We start from the raw sequence: 20,014 nt of genomic DNA, 5'->3' as shown, positions 1-20,014 counted from the left end.
TTTAGGCAAACGTACAGTTACTTTCCGTTTTGGTGAGATCTTTTTTGCAGCTTGATTGTATGTCAATAATTCTCTCAGCTCCTTGAGAAGTCACAATCCTACTTGAAGCTATTTTGCATGAAAAACAGCCTGTCTCATGCCAAACTTGTCCCAACAAAGAAAGATGGTAGCTGATTTTATGGTTTGAATGGCCATTTTGAAAAAGGGTTTGGAATCGAGGTCAACCAATAGTTGTTGGCCTCAATGTACCCTCGGGAATTCAAGCCGCCGACTAGTCAAACCAATCCCTGGAGTGCTCGAACACCTGGAATCAGTGTGTACTTCAGCTTGAAAAGTTCGGGTGAAGGGGTTTTCTTTATGATAATATTCACAATGGTATAAGATGATGGTATAAGAGGGCCGGCGAATCTAGGAACTGGAAGAAGAGGGAGCGTGCACTGCATTTCTCATCAAAATTCCTGGACAGGTGTGTTCCAAAATTTCATGAGTGGTCAATTAAAAAAAGTTTACATCAATTAGGAGCCGTGCGTCTGGTGCAACCCCTCGGACCTGCGCCTGATAAAGGTTACATGAATGAATAATAACAAGAAATTGTTTTTAAAAAAGACGAAAAAAAACATTCCGTTTTGGCGAGATCTTTTTTGTCTAGTACTGTTCAAGAGTACTGTTCTGAATTTGTAGTTGGGAGGTTGAGATCCGCAACTTATCCGTATACGGATACTTATAATGTACAAGGTCATGTGACCATGCATGGGGATTTCTAATGGTAAAGATACGTATAAGGATAAGGATACGTTATAAGTTCGAAATCTCAACCTCACTAGTATTCCAGTGAAACTAGGCCTATCACATCTGCCTAGTTTTCATCATATTCTGTACATTTTCAATATGTAATTGAACTACGCTGTAAATTTTCCTCTTGTAAATGTTAGTTGTAATTAATGTATATTGCGTTATCGGAAATAAACTCGTGTGTTGCATATCGCTGTTGAAAAATAGTCTCAGTGGGTTATTCAACTTTGGGGTCATCCATTTAGGACATACGTTGGCCCCTCGTGGGCGTTTTTAGTGTAATAAAAGAATTTGAATTTGAATTTACGTAGCATGTTAATGGGGAGGATGTGTTTCGTAAATGCGGGCATCACTGTTCATTTCCCAATTGAGGGGAGGTGGTCACAATCTATCTCTCACACACCAGGCTGGCATGCTGTCTAATCCACGGACAGAAACGGTCAGAAACCCTCGTTCCACAATGTACAAGATGTTTTGGGTCTTGTAAACAAAGAGCCCGACCTGGAAACATTGTCACAACCTATCTACCTCACACCCGTTGTTACAATATACCTTTTCATATACAGACGGTCTCAGAAAATGACCTCCAGAGCATCAAGGGCATGCATTACTAGGGTCCTACTTCCTAGTCAGCGAGGTAACAATCACATACCAAGGGTTCCAACATGCTCAGATTGCATTGAACAATGAAACAAAGGACAATTCATTTGTATTTGCATACTTTTATTACTAATTAATAAAGAATGCATGTAGTAGTAAGACAGCTGATTTATAATCAAAGTAGCTGCTTCTGTTTCCTCTGATAGACCTCGAACTTCACTGTAACACCTCTCTCCACCTGAGTTAATACCCCAGCTGGGTCACTGAAAATAAACATAATCATCGGTAAACACACTATTTACATGATAATTTTGACAAATGGTGGTATTCAAATTTAGTCACTAACATGTTTTATGCGAGATTAAACTGGCTCAGTGTGATACTGTTGGTATGTTTAATACATAGCTGTGATAGTACTCTCACCTCAACCATATCCACCAGATGGTGAAATGATATTTTTTATTTCAAGTGACTGAAAACAACCCACCCAGGTTATTGTACTTACTCTGTTAGTTCATAGTCATTCTCAAATTCAGGGAAGAACCTGTCTGCTTCAAAATCAGCCTCAATTCTAGTGATGTAGATTTTCTGGCACATGGGGTGCTTTATAGCTCCCTGGAGACAAAAACAAGGAGGAAAATGTCATCAATTACTGTACGTTTTCTACTAACGATAATGGTGGTATTTTGTGCAAATGAATTCTTTATAAATTCTAACTTCTCGGTTGAGAATAACAACGGTGGTCCCAAATTGCATGCCTTCAATTAGATCTCTGCAATAAGGACAACTTTCAGATAAGGACGGTGTCTATTTCTAAGACCTTGTCTTCATTAATCTTGAAACTAAAGGATGCTACCATAAGTAGAAAACCATACATTTTGAGTTCAGTCAACCTACTTCATAAACACCTTCTCCTCCAAAGATCCAAATATTCTCAATGTAATCAAGGTTTGAGGCATGGACAAGTGCATCATGGAGGGAGGGGACAAGGTAGTTTGATCCTTCAGGAGCTTGACTAGAAAAATAAGAACTAGGAGTGGGTGGTCATATCCCAACAGACGAATCTCTCCATTCCTTCAATGGGTGATATACACTAGTAAATACCTTTGCTTCAGCGATGTCCAGAATGGCCTAGTACCATGTACATGAGAGTTTAAGTAAAAGGGTTTGCTAGTCTTGATACATATCACTCATTGTATCTAGAATTGGCATGTTCACTGACAATGGGACTTGTCCTGACTATCCCTAGATGACAGTAATTCAAGTATTCATGTTTAATACATTCTGCTGAATCTTTTTTGTATCGCTTTTACTCATTCTCAGATGTCTGATCATAAATTAGTGCAGAACAACTGGATATGCTAGTGCCAGTCTTGAAATGGAAGTAAGTACGACATTACATTATGAGTGACTCACCTCAATGTTTTGCTGATGACTATATTGTACCGTGCTGTGTTATTTTTTCCATCTCCTGTATCAAACCATGTATGACGGCCACAAATGATAGCGTTTTGCTTGCCTGAAAAAGAGAAAAACTTTTGATATTTTACTCAAGTGCTCCAGAATATCAACACTCACTATTTGTACTCTGGATATCATGGCTAAATGACATCTACAGAAATAGCTACAACAGACCGACATGTCGTGTCACAATTTACACCAGACCAAGGTAAAAGTTAAAAATCTACCACCTCAAAGAACTTGTCTGCAATTCATTTAGCATCAATGGCTTAACAGCCCTTGGGTTACTGGCCCCTGACCTTAACACGTTGAATCACAGTGTTAAAGCCACACCGGTATAGCAAACAGTGAGTCAATATAGCCTTATGTTAGTATGAAAATGAGAATGTAGTTTAAAAGTAAAATTAGTCAATCTATAAAAAAGTGCTGCAGATGACAACTAAAATGCTTATGCAAATCTACATCAGTAGCACAAATATCAAAACTGAGCTTGTGGGACTGGGAGCGCAACACTATGCATAGCTTAAAGGCACAGACAGGGTTTTAATTTTCTGTAACAAAAGCTTTATCTACAGGCTAAAAGAAAAAATTAGGTATGGGATAAATAAATTCATCAAACCTTCAATACACTAATACACCTGTAATGAAGCATGAAAAATAACAACTTTAAAGACAGAAGGATATATTCAAGAAAAACATATAGTATGTATGTGCTACAAATGTTCTACAATTTTCATAATTTTGGTCTTCCTTGAGATGTAACGAATTTGACAGGAACTATAAATTGTACTAGTATGGAAACAAATACATGACATTGTAGACTTTTAGAATAAAATATAAACAAGCTGATGTGGGCCAAAGATACCACTAATACGAAGAATTTACCTGGCTGGCATCTATTGACAGTTGCAGTGAGGTATTCATAGTCTGACCTGTGTGAGAAAGTTGTGAGAATTAGAACAACTTTAGATTGAAAATATACCAGCAGCTCATTTGAAATGTAGAATTTTAATTATGGAATTGCAGACTTACTTAAAATGAGGCCAGGGCAACTCTCCCTTATAACCTATTCCTCTATTTCTGCAGACAGCCACCATCACACTAAATGGTTGAATTCTGGATGGTAAACAGACAAATAATATGAAATGCAATTAACCAAAACATTCAATCTCATGACAGTAAGTGATATCAGGCGATAAGGCGACAGTAAGTTATTTCAAATGCCACCACAGTATCTTTGGTTTACACCAACAAACCAAGCTGCAGATATGTTCAAAGAATTATGTACTATCACCCTACATGCCATCCATGCATGCATGTTGCAACGTGGCTACTTTTTTCTTGCAGTCATTTCATTTTCATTTTCCCATGGAAGAAAAACAATTCAGAAGGGAATGAAATCACCCAGCTTGTGGCGGCATAGGCTGGTAACATATCTATCACAAAAAAGCTTACATTCCTTCCATATCCAGTTGTATTTTATCAAAAAAACTGTCACGATTTTGGAAAATTTCAGTTTTTCGTTTTCAGCAGCGCAAGAGTAGTACCACAGAATAGTTGTTCCAGTTGTTACGAAACGGCGACAGCAGAGATATTCTTACGGGTGATAAAACATTCATATATTTTCACCGCAGCAGGCATGGGGTGGTGCTTGTGTGTGCATATGGGGGGGGGGGGGGGCAAAGAGGTGAACGTCTCACATACTTTTAAGACTCCTTGTTTTTTCTCTCCGGAGTAGCCCCGGTGGTTTGATCCGATGAGGGGGCCGCGGGTGGGCTGGTTAATGGTAGAGAGGTATGGGCAATGTCTACTAAGCACCTCCATATGTGGCTAGATTTCTTTTTTCTCATCTAATATCTTGTTAAATGTTCCACCGTTTCTATTGGGTTTCTTTTCCTCTTTCGGAATGAACAATTCTGTCGAGCGTTTCATAGTATCACTCGCATCATCTTCCAATAAACTCGAACAACATGATATTTTCAAAATCGCAAAGAGCTTTATTCTGCATAAGTAATTGAATGTGATACATAGCACGCGTGTTTTTACATCGAAAGAGGCTGACCCTCTAGTTATATGCCCAATCACAGTAGCCAACTAGTCTTTCCCACGTTGCTCGCACTGTCCTTCCCGATGATTATGTTAACAGGAGGGTGGATAAACGGAAGAGGATTGGGTTAACTTGGAGGATGCAGACCTACACTCCCAAAGCAGTGACGCCTTTCCGCGAAATAGAAAACTTTTAGACATCTATTTCCCGAGACGTAGGAGTGAATGGAAGGTGATGCCTCCACAAAGTACACTCCGAACGCACTGGACCGGCCTCGTCCCTCACCCTAAGGAGATCCAATTAGGATGGCGCAATGGACTGCCCAGGGAGTCTACCACAAAGTTGCTTCAGTGATTCTTGGTGAAGCTATGGACACTACACATTTACATGACATATGGCTCTCTCATTTCCTGTACGTCCAAAGATTAGGCGGTCATCCTATTCTACAGCTGAGCTTCAGTGCCTTTTACTCCGCATTTACTGAGCTGATGTGAGTGCGAAGGGAGGAGCACACAACTGACCCTGGTATTCGAAGACGCCTTTTCAGAGAACTTAACTGAATTATTTGAAATCGCCAGCAGCAGAAAGTCGAATGAATATAGGCCTACAGTTCTTCAAAGAAGATGCAGTAACCATGGTAACAAACAAAACTAACTAATGGTATGCAATGCATGCATATTTACAAAATATGATATTTACAGTAATTGGAATGTTTTCGTATGTATTTAGCGTGTGATATAAACATAAATTCTATATCAATAGACATGGACATGATTGCATGAACTATCAAATACATCATTTTTCTACGATTCATAGAAAGATTACAAGCTTGCAAACTGGACGGACAGTAGTGGGCTGGAATCAGCTAAAACTAGATTACTAAAGCAAGAATAAATAGTCTTTATGAATTCTTGCTAAAACAAAAATAGTAAAAGCTTCCAAGAAATAATAAAGATAGCTACAAAAGACGCATCTCGTGACAATAGATTATACAGAGATTTGGTCAGAAACCCATACATTGCTCGAACCTCTTACACGGTCACTATACTCTAATTTGAAAGACGGTTGACCATCTTTGAAATGAAAACCTGTCCGCGACCCACTTGTGCCAGTCGCTTATCATTCTTCGTGGCTCCGGGTCTGCTGTGACATGAATCAGAGTCGTCCTCGAAATCACTTCGACAAAATGACTGTGGTAACAGATGGAAATGAACTCCGTACAGGTTTCAAACTGTCCTTCAAAAGTGGCGAGGAAGCGTCTATCACAGTCAAGCAAGGCAGAGGTGCTGAAGAAAACCTCTCCTAATAATTGAAATGAACAATGAACGTGGTTGTGCTAATGTAAATATGGTTCACAGGCACGATGTCGCTTTCAGAATTTACATTCCTCTCCGCATGGCTCTCCCAGTAGGACTTCATTTGCGGTATGGTAGATTCCACCCGTCGTCTGAAATGGAAAAACTGGTGACTTGAACGAAGTTAAATTGAAGCAATCGTTGCAGAATGAACCAGGATTTGAATTGACACAGACTCAATGCCATGAGCCGGAGACAAGGTTGTGACGGTTTTGTGGTCCTCGAAATAACCTCTGACAGACCGTTGGACCAACACAGAATATTCAGCGTAACAGACGTTTGACTGATGTATCAGTATTCAAGAAAGACATGCCACCTATACTATATGTCTTTGCAAGAACTCACCTCTTGATACCGGAGTTTTTTAATCAGCGGGTCATCGTTCCTCGCCCTGTAGTTAGGACGGTCTGAATCACAATGCCACCCTTCAGAATCGTCTATCTCTTGCTCCTGCCCCTGGGCACCCTCCTCTTCCGTTCCATTTCGGTTCTCCCCATCTTCACCCTCTTGGTTTTCTCCATCCGCACCATTCTCGTCTCCTTCACCTTCTTGTTTTTCATCGTCTCCCTTTTCTTTCTGGCTGTTGTCGTCGCCGTCTTCATCCTGAAAGAAACAGTGTCAGAACCAAATCATTGTATACATTCATGCATATATACACACGATGTCGGTTGAAAATGGTTGTGCTCTGACGTCATCACATTACCTCCTTAGACTGGACAGACATCACATTGTGGTCCTCTATCTCCGACAACTTGACGCATCACGTCCAGATTGGGTGCAAATGTTACCCTCACACTCCGGACGTAGTGGCATTGGCCTCATCCCTCCCCCAAGATACGAATACCCGGGCCACATTGGGAACCCAGCTTCTCTAGATGGAATAAGAAGGCGTGACCACTTCTGCACAAAGATAATAGATTGTTATTGACTAACCTCTTTTGTCTGTTGGTTTTCCTCCTCCTTAGAACCTTTATGTTTCCCCTTGTCTTTGTCCTTCTTGTCCTGAAAAGAACGAGGTTGGTCAGTTCACGAAGATGAATGCAAATAGGTGTCTACAATGTTTGCCATGCGAGATGGATGAGGAGCAATACACAGTTGCAGAAAAAACGTCAATTATGTCGGGAACAACCAATATGAGTAAATGTATATGAAAACGACATCCGGCGGAGACTCGTCAGTCCGCTACAAACACACTCCCAAGGTGTTACAATTAAAAAATACTTCCAGACCAACGTCCGATCTGACGAAGAGTACTTACATGATAAGAAATCGGCCTTGCCTTCTCCTGGACTAATTTTCTGTCTTGCTCCTCGCCTGGGGGAGGCGTTCTCTGAAAAATGATCAACAAGCAAGACAGATTAGGCTGAAGTGATTTGCTACACGACGTGAGCAAACTGGGTCTGATGACCCCTAAATATCAAAATATCACACAACGACGGCACAGTGGTTCTCAGCGTTCCTTGCCAAAACTCGTCAGTGGTTGAATACATAACTGTCAGTTTAGCCGGCCACTCGGTAGTCACACCAGCTCGATCACCACCCTAATGTGTTCTATTGGAATCAGTATGGATGCTGATCTTACCGTTCGGCGTTGTTTCCTCCATTTGGTCGAGTCCTGCTCCCTGAGTTGCTCGGCTGTCATCACGCCGTCTGAAATCAACCGTCTCTGTCTCTGTCGTTCCTTCTCTGCCAACTGGCGCTCTTTATTTTCTTGTTCTTTCTGAAATGGCCACAAAATACAAGTTCAAAGTATGTGTACTGTCTTTCAAATGCAGTCTTTCACCATAGTTGTCAAGAGGAATGTTTGAGGTTGTTGCGCCAGTTCTTCAGTTTGAAGGGAGAATTAGACACACTACTTTGAAGTGCATTGAAGGGGGTTGGAAATGCATTTGACTAACGCCGCTGTGACTGCTATTGGTAGTGATGTCCATCAGGGCCCAGTTGTTCAAAACCAGATCGTTAAATCTAATTGCATGTTAGAAATTAAAGTTAACGCAAGGTTAGTGACATTATTTTGAATAACTGGGCGCAAGAAGGACAGTAATGATCTCATGAACACATCTTGAAAAGACGAAACATAATATAGATGGGATTAACTGAAGATTGTACCATTGTCTTCCTCCGAACTCACCTCGTATTCATCCTGGACTCGCACCTGGAGCCTCTCGATGAACTTCTTGTCGTTGATTCGGCACACGTCGGTCCCCATCAGGTAGAGCATGCGCTTACGGATTACCTCAGACTCAGCAGCACTGCAAATACAAAACAGAAGATCCAAATTAAAGATGAAACAAAATTCAAGATGGCTGCAAAAGCGACCATTGGAAAAATGACGGTGCTGATTATCGAAGGGTACATTGTCATCTCTCATGAACAACAGGAAGGAGACTTGGGTTGGAAAGCACTGAAAGAAAGGCTCTGTAGCTCAGGATGCATTACATACTAGAAAGGACTATAGACTGTCATTCCATTTCGCCTATGCTCATACCACCTGATGTTGATGCAAGGGACAGTCACGGAGGCGAGTTAGCCGGATGCATCTGAGAGGGCGGGACCGGGAGAAGACCAATCGCAACCATGAGTATCGTCCTTCTACACCCTGGGTGCGTTGGACTGTGATAAGGTCGACTAATATAACCAGCCTTGGGAATCTACCTGTCTACATTAGCCCTGTATGTTTCATTTCACGCGTCGAAAATCTCATCAAGGTGGACTTTCTCGTTTCATGGTAACCAAAGTATCGATCAGGTATTCGTTTCACTTCCAATTAACTTGCTAATGAGTTAATTAGTGTTGGATTCAATTGAATATGTGTTAATGAGGCCCACTTGGTGTTGGGTGACCGACTGGCCGACACAGCTGACGAGGTTCATGAATTTCATGAATTTGGATCAGTGATAAATAACGCTCAGAGTGCACGCGGCTTCCAAACATCGTGAAAGAAAGAACTTTAGTACAGTTTTTCCTATCTCCTTAAAAAGATGCATGGCGAACGAGTAGTGGCGTCAATTATTCGAAATATGCCGTAAATCAAAAAAAGTTAAAGTGATAGTGAATCGATTGGGTTATCTGAAACTACTGATTTTAAAGAATGTTGTTTGAATTGATCGTTATCGATCCCACTTGAACATTAGACACAGGTCATGTAAATAACTGGCCTATGTGAACTATATCATGATAATGATACAAGCACTTGCAAATTTTGAAATATTTGAAGCATCCCTATCGACAGACTATCAGTTAAATGAAAAATAAGGAGTATTCAAGACACCGCAACGAATATTGGACAAAGAGGAACTCTCTAGTCCCATGGAGGAATAAGGGTGCGGACAGGGCAAAAACAGGACAGAGACAATATTGCTAAAACCGCACGTTGAGTTTATTTTAGAACATCCATATACAAAAGACCTCTCACCAGTGAATGCTAAAACACCTTTGGTCCAGTCTATACTCCATTGGCTCCAGACATTCATATTTCCTAATAGTTTTTTCGAGGCTAAACTTCCCAAGCAGATCTCTGGTGATCTCCATCTTTCTCTTCTGCCACTTCGGGTCCTCCCTGCCCGTAGCCTGTGGACCCCAAATATCCAACTCTGCCTTGCTAAACAGACGACTTGAATGTTGCAGAACGCCCGATGAGAATGCGAGGGGATTGTCAGCCTCCCAGTCTAGGCGGTAGAGTCTCCGCCGCGGAGGGCTAGGTGGACCTGTCTCCGACTGTCGCGGGGCTCCGGGTTCCGCGAAGCTTGTCCGCATCGGACTGGCAGGAACTGATGTCGCATCGAACACATGTTCAAGTCCTGGTCTCGGGGAGTGTCCTGTCGCAATGTTTTCTGGAGCTGTTTTTCTGCGCCTAAGCAGGAGTCCAGATCTCCCCGTGTGGTTTAATGACGGTTGCTGAAGCAGGAGGCCAGAGCACATCGTTCGATTAAGTGCTGGTCTTCGTCGAAGTAGGAGTCCAGGGTTTCCTTCATCGCGGTTAAGTGACGGTGGTTGAAACTGGTGTCGAGAGCTTCCCACCTCTTTTAATGATGGTCGTCGAAGCAACCGTCCTGGGTTCTCCATCCGATTTAAAGTCGGGCGCTGAAATACTGGTATGTGTCCTGAACTCCCCGCTCGTTTATATGACGGACGACTGTTCAGTGGATGTGCCATTGTCTTGAGTTTCAGACGGCTTTCATTCGGACTTGCAATAGTTCGAACAAAGGGAACATTCCATTGAGTATGTATGTCTCATCCAAGTATATTAGGTCCAAACGAAATCCAACACTAACTGTACAGCTCCCACAACAATAATACGAACTCCAGTCACATCTCGTTCGTGTCCCTCTCCGTCGCCTTCCCCGAATCAAAAGTCACCAGCAGCCGAAGATACGAGACCAAACTGGCCTGGAGCACCTAAATCCTGGACTCGGGCACTTACCCACGAGGGCTATGTCACGTGTCCTCCTCCACCTGAAGCAAAGCAGGAACCGACTCTTTTTGAGAAAGTTCCCAACTTTTATCCACAAGGTCCACAGAAACAAGCTAAACAACTGGTCATGTGTCTTCCAATGATCGATCATTAATTAACTTTCTGATATGAAATACCGGATGCCACCTGAGATTGAGACTAACACTCCGCTGTCAGAGTTACTAAAGCTCTCATGTTTATCTAAATTGTGTCAGGTACCTGGATTTGGAGAGCAATCACCCAAATTGGAGGAATATTTGAGACGTTTGAGATATGCAATATGCCAGAGGTGTGGGGGAGGGGGGACATTTGTGACATTCTTCGTCGTTGAACAACTACTGAAGAGGTTTAAACAAATAAAGCCAAAGACAGGTTCACGTATGCACGACCTGCCCGCAATGGAGATGATTTAGAATCATTTGAAAGGAACAAAAGATCAATCAATACAAGACACGAGCGAAGTAGACTGCACGAGCGCAGTGGGCTGTTATCGCCACGACAAGATTTCCAACGTTGTTACTTATTAGTATGACAGAGGGAGGGACATCTGACATACTGCACCAAGGTTTTTCTCAATAAATCACGATGCTGAGCTGTATTCCAGTATTTTGTCGGTAACCAAGCAGCTAACTGTACAGTTCATGCCAATTCCATTCATCGACTCTCGCAAATGTGGAAAAACATTGAAATCGAAAGACATTAAAGGCCATATATCAAGGTTTTTCGCCATTTTCTGCTGTAAGACGATTTCAAAAGTGTACCTAAACCTTGATATATGGCCTTTAAGGTAGTAATGGACATGTATTCATTCCATGATTAAAGTCACTGGGAGAGCGTCGTGAGACAAACTGTGACTTTACTCGGTGAAATCATAGCCAGGGGCCATGCGTCGTGAAATAGATCGCCAGTCATTTATTATCATAAACCACAACATATCGAATCAAACCACATATTTGAATGCCGATAAAATGCGTTTATATTTGCCCTCAATGGCCTAAGTTGTCTTAAGAATTCATGGCAGTGTATTTAAGGTATTTGAGATATTCATATGAGGAAAATCTTCTATCAAAATGGACATATCATTTGCTTCTATGCATAGGCTTTTCTTCCAAAGATGTGCTAATTTTTTACGAAGGTTGTGCCTTCTATCAGTTTACATAAGTTATGTTGAGATGATATGCGTTGCGTTTGAACGGTCCGACGGCGTGCTTAACGGGGCCAATATAGCATACACACACACAACCAACACCACGACCACAACGTCACCATGAGATACCACGAGACGCAAAGAGCACAACGAAGATGAGGCTGCCCATTTTGGTCATCCTTTCATACTTTAGATAAAGGGGAGGGACGAGGGCGATCCTGTGCGTCCTCGGTGTAACTCCGACAGTCATGAGAGGCACAACATGAGGGACACAAAATTGAAAATTGACAACAGTCTTTGACATGACCATTCATTCCTTGGAAAGATTTCGACCAGTACTTTCTGCTGGCATTTTCCCATATATCCGAATGAATCTAGTGTTGATATTCATGAACATGACTGTAACTATTGTTCGGGTTTTCGTCGCGTTACAGTGATTGACACAGCAAATTAATATCAATATGATGCCATCAAACAAATTAGAAATTAATAATGAATATTGCAACGAGATGGCAATATCCGCTGGTAACTAAGGGCAGTGCAGGCATGCCACTGGTCGAGAGCCATGTAGAGGATTAGGCTTGTTTACAAATGCAGCATTCAAATGAATATCGGATTGAGCATTATTTCGGACGTCGAACAAGACATACGTCTGTCATGTGTTCCAGACATCAAGTTGATGTGGATGTCACTGCTGATGATGCATTACATGTGGATAGTATAGATGGCTTATGTATTTTTCAGGCCCCCTCCCTCTCCCTTTGTATTGCGTCTCTCCTTGAGGATGGATACAGGGGGACAGTTATGGCACAACGGACCAGGAATGTTGGAGACAACAAACTTTATAGAGTGCCCTTTTTAAACGAGTTTTAGACTATGAGGTTCAGGAAGCCTCGAGAATTAAGTCAACATATCATTGAACTGGTAGTGGGAGACGAATAATGAGGTCTTTGACAACAAATATTAGATTAAATGTAACAATACTTACTATTTCAAAGTCGCCATTTCTCTTTCAGACAATGTAAATCCAAGTTATGTCAAATGCCAGGTTATGGTATCATAAAAATAATAATTATGTCAGCTTTCGATAGACATAAAAGATAAATCTTGAAATTTTTATCATGAAGTGTTGTCAGTGTGTATACAAAGATTGGTAGTGGTAACGTACACACATCTATGATCTGATACTCACAAAGGCCTATTCAACTTAAGAATATTTTATCTAGCATGGCAGATAAGTACAAAAAGACAACGATTGTCCCACTATTCCTTTGTGATGCGTAAGTGTACCATGAACGATAGGCTTGGCTTCACAATGCTATATCATGTGAAGCTTTCCTGTCAGTTCAAATGCCATTTTCTTCTGCAAATGAGACCTTCGGGGACGCGTGGTGCCAATATTTCTTTTTGACATGGATAGTTCGCTCATGGGTTGACCTTTCTGTCACGTTCATTTTTCCCTGGATGCGCTACGACGACCAAGAGACCAATTTGGTCGTTTACCCTCGTCAATGGAATGTGCCTAAATGGTCAAGTCAGAAATGGCCAACGAGTCAAATCTAATCTTGAGTTGGTCAACCAGTAAGCTGAACCAAAGACAATACATGAGAAGGCTCTGCAATTTGAAGAACGAGACAATGTCACAACCAAAGAGAAACATGAGTACCACTGTGAAGGTACCATGGCTACACAACTCCTGTCTATACTTGGCATTTGACGCCGGTGTAACATCTGTGGTTGTTTCCCATGTGTCAGTGTTTCCAAACAATAGGCAGCTAGAGAGACCATGACTTTTCAATAGGGGGAAACACAGAAAAACTTGTCAATCTATCTTTTAGCGTTCCCAAACAATGAGGGGAAACACTCAAAAATAGAAACACTCAAAAACATTACACCGGTGTAGACGTTTGTAATGTCCTATAGGATAGGTCGTCCGATTGATGACGTATGCATCCGGAGTTAAATTTTTTATCAAGGCTCAGCTTTTTGTACTTACTTGAAAGTCAACAACTTGTTGATGCTGTTTTATTCCGTCGTACCGATAGTGATGCCTGCCTTAGACGTTTCATTTGCATGGCTACACAACTCCTGTCTATACTTGGCATTTGACGCCGGTGTAGACGTTTGTAATGTCCTATAGGATAGGTCGTCCGATTGATGACGTATGCATCCGGAGTTAAATTTTTTATCAAGGCTCAGCTTTTTGTACTTACTTGAAAGTCAACAACTTGTTGATGCTGTTTTATTCCGTCGTACCGATAGTGATGCCTGCCTTAGACGTTTCATTCAGAAATGTTTATCTCATGTTGTTGAAATTCTTTCGTATGTACTACAAGGAGTGACTTTGACTGCCGAGTAATCAACACCAGAAAAACCCGACCAACGCCGTCCGATAGAGGCCGCCAGTGTAATCAGTCACGTGCCGCCATTGACGAATCAGCTCGCAGCAATCAATCACAATGGCAGCCTCAACGAGATGCGGTATCCGTTTGAATTACGCTTTGTTATCTGATATAAAATTGCCGAATTACAAGAGAGAATGAAATGGCCAGGGCCATTGTGCTCACCTCATGTGGAGGAAAGATGGATAAAGAGCATGGTATTGTGTCATGTAGTGTTAGGTTTGATGTAGGTCCAAGCAATTACAATTTCCCCAAAATGGCCAATTTACAGTACATTCGACCTCTGTGACCTTGAAAAGTAGGTCAAATCAAAGAAGACCCGGGTGACACATTGAATGGTTGTGAGAATTAGATGTACCTATGATATAAAATTGGTGACAATCGGGGAAGTCATTACTAGGAATAATGGCATTTTGAAGAATTTAGGATTTGGCCCCCTCCCTGGAGGCCAAACGGCAAATCAGATCGCACCAAACTTCGGTACCTGAGATCACCTGACCAAGGGGTACATGTGTACTTAATTTGTGATCAATAGTCATTGCAGTTAAGAAACGTGCCATAGTTACGGCCTGACGGCGAATTTACGCCATTTGACCTCTGTGACCTTGACAAGAAGGTCAAATTAAAAACCTGTGTGACATATACTGTATGGTGGTTAGATGTACCCATGATATCAAATTGGTGGCAATCGGGCAAGAAGTTAAGGAATAATCACATTTTTAAGGTTTTTGGATTTTGCCCCCTGGTGGTCAAGTGGTGAATTATATTGGACCAAACTTCGGTCCCTGAGATCACCTGACTAAGGGGTAAATGTGTACCAAATTTGGTATCAATAGTCATTGCAGTTTAGAAACGTGCCATCGTTACATCCTAACGGCCAATTTACACCATTTGACCTCTGTGACGTTGAAAAGGAGGTCAAATCAAAAACCCGGAGGATATATGATGCACCTTTGCTAGAAGTACCTACAATATTTTTTTCAAAATTTCCCGACTACTATTAAGGGAGATATTGCATATTTTCACTTTTAACGTTTGGCCCCCTGGTGGCCAAACCATGAAACGAATCGGACCGAAACTTGGTCTCCAAGGTGTCATTACATAAGGGTACATGTGTACCAAGTTTCAACTCAATAGCTCTAACAGTTACGAAACGTGCCCTGCTAACGGACGACGGACGACGACGACGACGACGACGACGACGACGGACGACGGACGCCACGGTATGGGATAAGCTCACCTCTGCTAAGAGGTGAGCTAAAAACGAGTAGTCCATAATAACACCAGTCAAGAGTTTTATGATATCTCAAACCTGGATGCCAACAAGACCAACCTCCACCCCACCCCACCCCCACCCCACCCCCACCCCCAAAGTAGGAGAGGCCAAGACCACAGTACACCCCCCACAAAATGCCCAACTTTTTTACATTAGACAATTACATATAGGAAAGCTACCATCAGTAATAAACTTTGGGTGCAGGGAAACTGGACTCATGCAGTCATAATTAGCATGATCATCAAGTGAAAAATGAATTTTCAAACTTCATTTAAAATCTAGAGTGAAAAATTTAAATCTCAGTAGTATCAGAATGATGGTGTTTCACATTAGCATGAAACAAGCACGATTTAAAACTAGGTATATTGCATAGATCAACCCCCCAAGCTCCCTAGTGACCCCCTCGCAATGACCAATTCAATTTTTTGCTGTCACATCATTAAAACCTCCAACTTCGGCATGCAAGTGGACAAAGAAAAAAATGTTCCAAAACACCAGAAGCAGTGTTATTATGACTCTAGATGGTATTGCCCTCTCGCGGATCTATCGGCAACTAAAATATTATCTCTAGAAATGCCAGTTTTTGAGCCGTAAAAACGCCTCAAAGGCTTATTTTCCTGATTTTCCCTGTTTGAACTTCATCAATGCATGCAAAGCGGCGGTACAAAGGTGGACAAAGGATTTTTTTGACTAAATTCACTGAAATTTTGCACAGTATTAGCTAGACATTAGAGGAAACCAATGGGCTATCGGCAAAGTGCGTAATGCTCCCCACCGCCTGATTAACTCAGCTTTTGGAGATTGCCCTAAGCTAAGCGCACTACTGCGTTGATCGGCCGAGATGGTAATTAGTGCGCATGCGCAGGTTCGAGGTCGGGGATTTCTGGTATTGTTTACCAATCCTCGGCTAAAGCTTACTCAGGATAAAGACTTGTGATCCAATACGAGTGTTTTCAACTTTTCGCAAACGGCATATTTGACCCCCTTCCTCACTGGGAAGCCAGACCCCTCGCAGCTCATCGTGGGGCGTTTAAAAAGGATCAGAAAATAACCCTTTTGTGACCCTTGTTTTTGACTGATTGGGTGAAATGCGTTAAAGGTAATGACTTACTCTCTAAATGTAAAAGAGTGAACCCAGAGTGTAGTTAGGGACCACTCTTGCAAAAGAGTGAAATTCCACTCTTTTTGGAGTGAATTCCACTCTTTTTGGAGTGAAACTCACTCCGGCAGAGAGTGAATTTTCACTCTGGCCAGAGTGAATTTCACTCCAAAAAGAGTGGAATTTCACTCTTTTGCAAGAGTGGTCCCTAACTACACTCTTTTAAGAGTGAGCTTCACTCTTTTACATTTAGAGAGTACGTTTCGGAACTCAATGGATAATCAAGAAACTAACTTCTCTCTAGTGGTTAGGATCCGGCGTTCTCACCGATCTTATGTCATGTCAGATATCATTTGCTATCGAAATTCAGATCAGGATTGAACCCTCTTTATTAATTGCCTGAATTAATAGCACACAATGAATGGCTCAACGGTAACATTATCTTTCAAGCACACAGCGACAAAGTTGTGGACGACAAACAAATTCATCTAAATAAGTAAACGGAAACTAAATGCTCTTGGCATAACTTTTTGCAATCGCTTGCCAGATAAATCAGTTTAGTGGGTTCCTACTGTTCTGTTTGACAATAGTAAGAAAATCTGAGGAATTAACCTTATGGCTGTACAGTATTTGTCGAGGTCTCTATATCTGGCGATGACAGGAGCTAGTCAGCTTGTAGACGCCGAATCTTTCCTTTCCAGTCTTAATGGTAAGCCAGACGAGTCCTCTACAAGACTGACCGACATTGCCCCTCCCCCAACAGCGTCGTTTTGGCCCAAGATGTCCAAGACGAGGGAGGACCAGTATGGCTGTAAAGGGGGTTTAATCTTCCCCACTGCTTTCAACAGCCGAAAGATGATAAAACTATATGTCAACTAATGCAAGATAATAAAGATAAAAGATTTCTGATTACCGAAATCCGATTTCTGAAGAAATTTCGTTGAAGTGACCCTTTTGAAATACCCAAAAACGTCAAATTATGAATTATTGAGGCCTACCTTGGACTGTTAATCCGATCAGTCGTTGAGAGAATGGCGTTTTTCTATGCCTCTGTGATATAGGTCAACGGAGGCCAGAAATCAATAGATCAATAGATAGAATGCAATGACATTTGCACAATAAAAAGTAATGGCAATGCTTTCCTTGCTGAACGATATTGGTCCAACCCCGTCCCTATGCATTTCTTGCTTTTCGAATTGATGTGTGAGAATGCATTGGGGATAACCTCACCCCGGTTGTGGTTACTTGATGCAAAATCCTTTTACATGTGTTTAGGACCATGTCCATTCATTGGTTATTGCTCACCAAGCGCCGGAAATAGTCCATAGCGACGGGAAGCGTGCTTAGCAACCAATGGTACCTTATTGATTCCCATGTTCAGGACATTAAGTAATCGTTGTTGTAATACGATCATAAAAAAACGATTAAAGCGAATTCGTTTTGTGAACAGTAAAGGATTGTGATTGGAAACTAGTTTGAACGGGACTTAATAAGGGGGTGGGTTGCGGAACTGAGTTTTTAAGGCACTTTGTAGGCCATCCTCACTGTGTTCCAAGGTGGTTCTGAGATGCATGTAAATCAAAAATTCTACCTACTGATTGTATCTCCGCACTGCCCGTCACAGGAACAGTAAATGTATGAATTAGTGACGGCTAACAGTAATTCCAAAGACCCTTAATCTATAGTGATTAATACATCATTCAGTGGTAGAGGGTCGCTCTCATCCTGAACTTCAGGGCAACACTCGGCACTAATGACTGAATAGATGTAACGAGTGCGAGGGGTGGAGCATACGTCTGACTCTCTGGTATTCGGGATGGTCGCTGTGGGCTGGATGGTGCATTTGTTGCTTGTATTGTTCATTGGTTGTGAAAGGCGCAACAGGGTTTAAAGTATCAAATCAAAGAACATATTTATTCATTGATTTCATGATATTATGTCACTCGCCAACCCAACAGTGGTTTGATACCACAATATTTTTCATACCTTTAATGAGGTAGCATTTACATTAGCATCTCTGAGACCAATCCTCAGGACTAACGTGTCAGGTTTTGCAAAGTGGTCTTCATGTAGGGGCGCGTGCAGAAATTTGATGCCTTTACTTACTCTTGGTCGCCGATACAAGCTCCACAGTAGGACGACATCCTCAGGGCCCGCCCGGACGTTTAAGTAGCCAGACAACTGTATAACTTTAGGATGTTCAGCTCAGGCGGACAGTCCGAATTAAACTGTCTTGTTTATATTTCTCTTTGTGAATATTTGCTATCATTAAATCCGGTCGGAGTTAATCCATTGCCTCACTAGAATCCCCTTTGCCCGCTTTGCGCACTATCTTATCAGAAAGTTCAATTTTCCTCGCCAAAAACGTTCAAAGTCAATTTCCCCTCCCAATTTCACAACCAATTAGCCCGGACGCCCGTCACCACCAACAAACACGAGGTACATGTATTGTATATATCTATATCAGTAATTTATATCGTAACTGGGCATTTTCAGCGATTGAATTATAGTTGCCAAACAAAACACAGTTAGAGTGAAAAGTATCGCTTTTGTAGTCATTTCACAGACGAGACATAGTATACGTCAATCACTTTCAGCTTATCAAAAAATCATGACGAGTTAGTCTGTATGTTGATTGATCTGTTTTCATTCATCCCACGCAGGGACACGCGGCGCAACAAGGGTGCCTTTCGAATTGATATATATATCAGGTTTTCATACTCTGGTATAGGTCTTGTGGAGCTGACAAAATTAATTCAACAAGTTTACTTGCCAAAGTTTTCAATGATGTTGATGGGGGGGGGGGGGGGGGGGTCTTAGTTTATGTTTGTTTGCCGTGGTCATATTATGTCCTGATCTGGTGTGAACTCCACCTGAGGGCACTCAAGCTTGGGCCTCTATCCTTCCAATTGGCCTGGTCACATTATAGGTTCATGTTTCAAAACATGAACAGAAGTGATCTTGGCTATCTCTGCTTTGAGATGGCTTATTAGGCGTGGATCTGCTCGTGCTGCCCTTGGCTCTGGGTGTCACAGCATTTGTTATCTCGCCAGGTCTGGTTGTGACAGCATCTGCAATCTCATCAGGTCTGGTTTTACTTGTGGCAGCATCTGCAATCTCATCAGGTCTGGTTGTGACAGCATGTTATGGTATGGTTGTTGCAGTATCTGCTGTCCTTCAGGTCTGGTGTTCTGATTTCATGCAATCCCTTTATGAAAATGATCAGGTATTCACCATGTGAAAATGAGACACATTTTTCCTAAGGGTTGAAACAAGGTCTACCCTGTAGAAACATGGTGCACTACGTACGCATAGTGAAGGGGCATGGCACATCCAACAAAGACTTGGTACACTCTCTGGCGTCATGGCGAGCTATGAAGGA

At 41.9% G+C, this 20,014-nt stretch overlaps 2 protein-coding genes across 5 annotated transcripts; both read right to left on the bottom strand.

Annotated features, from left to right (window-relative positions):
• Nucleotides 1–1,518: 1,518 nt before the first annotated feature.
• Nucleotides 1,519–4,399, bottom strand: LOC135501853 (dihydrofolate reductase-like). Of its 2 annotated transcripts, none has more exons than XM_064794231.1 (7): nt 4,309–4,399; nt 3,886–3,969; nt 3,739–3,785; nt 2,809–2,911; nt 2,290–2,422; nt 1,898–2,007; nt 1,519–1,655 (listed from the first exon to the last, which is right to left on the bottom strand). In XM_064794231.1, exons 1-7 carry the CDS (start codon nt 4,317–4,319, stop codon nt 1,568–1,570), a joined length of 576 nt encoding a protein of 191 aa, XP_064650301.1. In that variant the 5' UTR covers nt 4,320–4,399; the 3' UTR covers nt 1,519–1,567. The 2 variants fall into 2 exon arrangements, with proteins under 2 accessions (XP_064650301.1, XP_064650302.1); XM_064794232.1 differs by having other exon boundaries at nt 2,290–2,407.
• A 428-nt stretch (nt 4,400–4,827) lies between these two features.
• Nucleotides 4,828–19,049, bottom strand: LOC135501849 (uncharacterized). 3 transcript variants are annotated; one of them, XM_064794227.1, is made up of 7 exons: nt 18,739–19,049; nt 8,387–8,507; nt 7,838–7,975; nt 7,514–7,585; nt 7,189–7,257; nt 6,601–6,858; nt 4,828–6,347 (listed from the first exon to the last, which is right to left on the bottom strand). In XM_064794227.1, exons 1-7 carry the CDS (start codon nt 18,774–18,776, stop codon nt 6,273–6,275), a joined length of 771 nt encoding a protein of 256 aa, XP_064650297.1. In that variant the 5' UTR covers nt 18,777–19,049; the 3' UTR covers nt 4,828–6,272. The 3 variants fall into 3 exon arrangements, with proteins under 3 accessions (XP_064650297.1, XP_064650298.1, XP_064650296.1); XM_064794228.1 differs by lacking the exon at nt 18,739–19,049 and adding an exon at nt 12,844–13,047; XM_064794226.1 differs by lacking the exon at nt 18,739–19,049 and adding an exon at nt 9,671–10,654.
• Between the last annotated feature and the right edge of the window lie 965 nt (nt 19,050–20,014).

Source organism: Lineus longissimus, chromosome 17 (genome assembly GCF_910592395.1).
Source record: "Lineus longissimus chromosome 17, tnLinLong1.2, whole genome shotgun sequence".
NCBI classification, from domain to species: Eukaryota; Metazoa; Nemertea; class Pilidiophora; order Heteronemertea; family Lineidae; genus Lineus; species Lineus longissimus.
The sequence above is the reverse complement of the archived record's forward strand: the minus strand, read 5'-3'. Positions and strand labels throughout refer to the sequence as shown.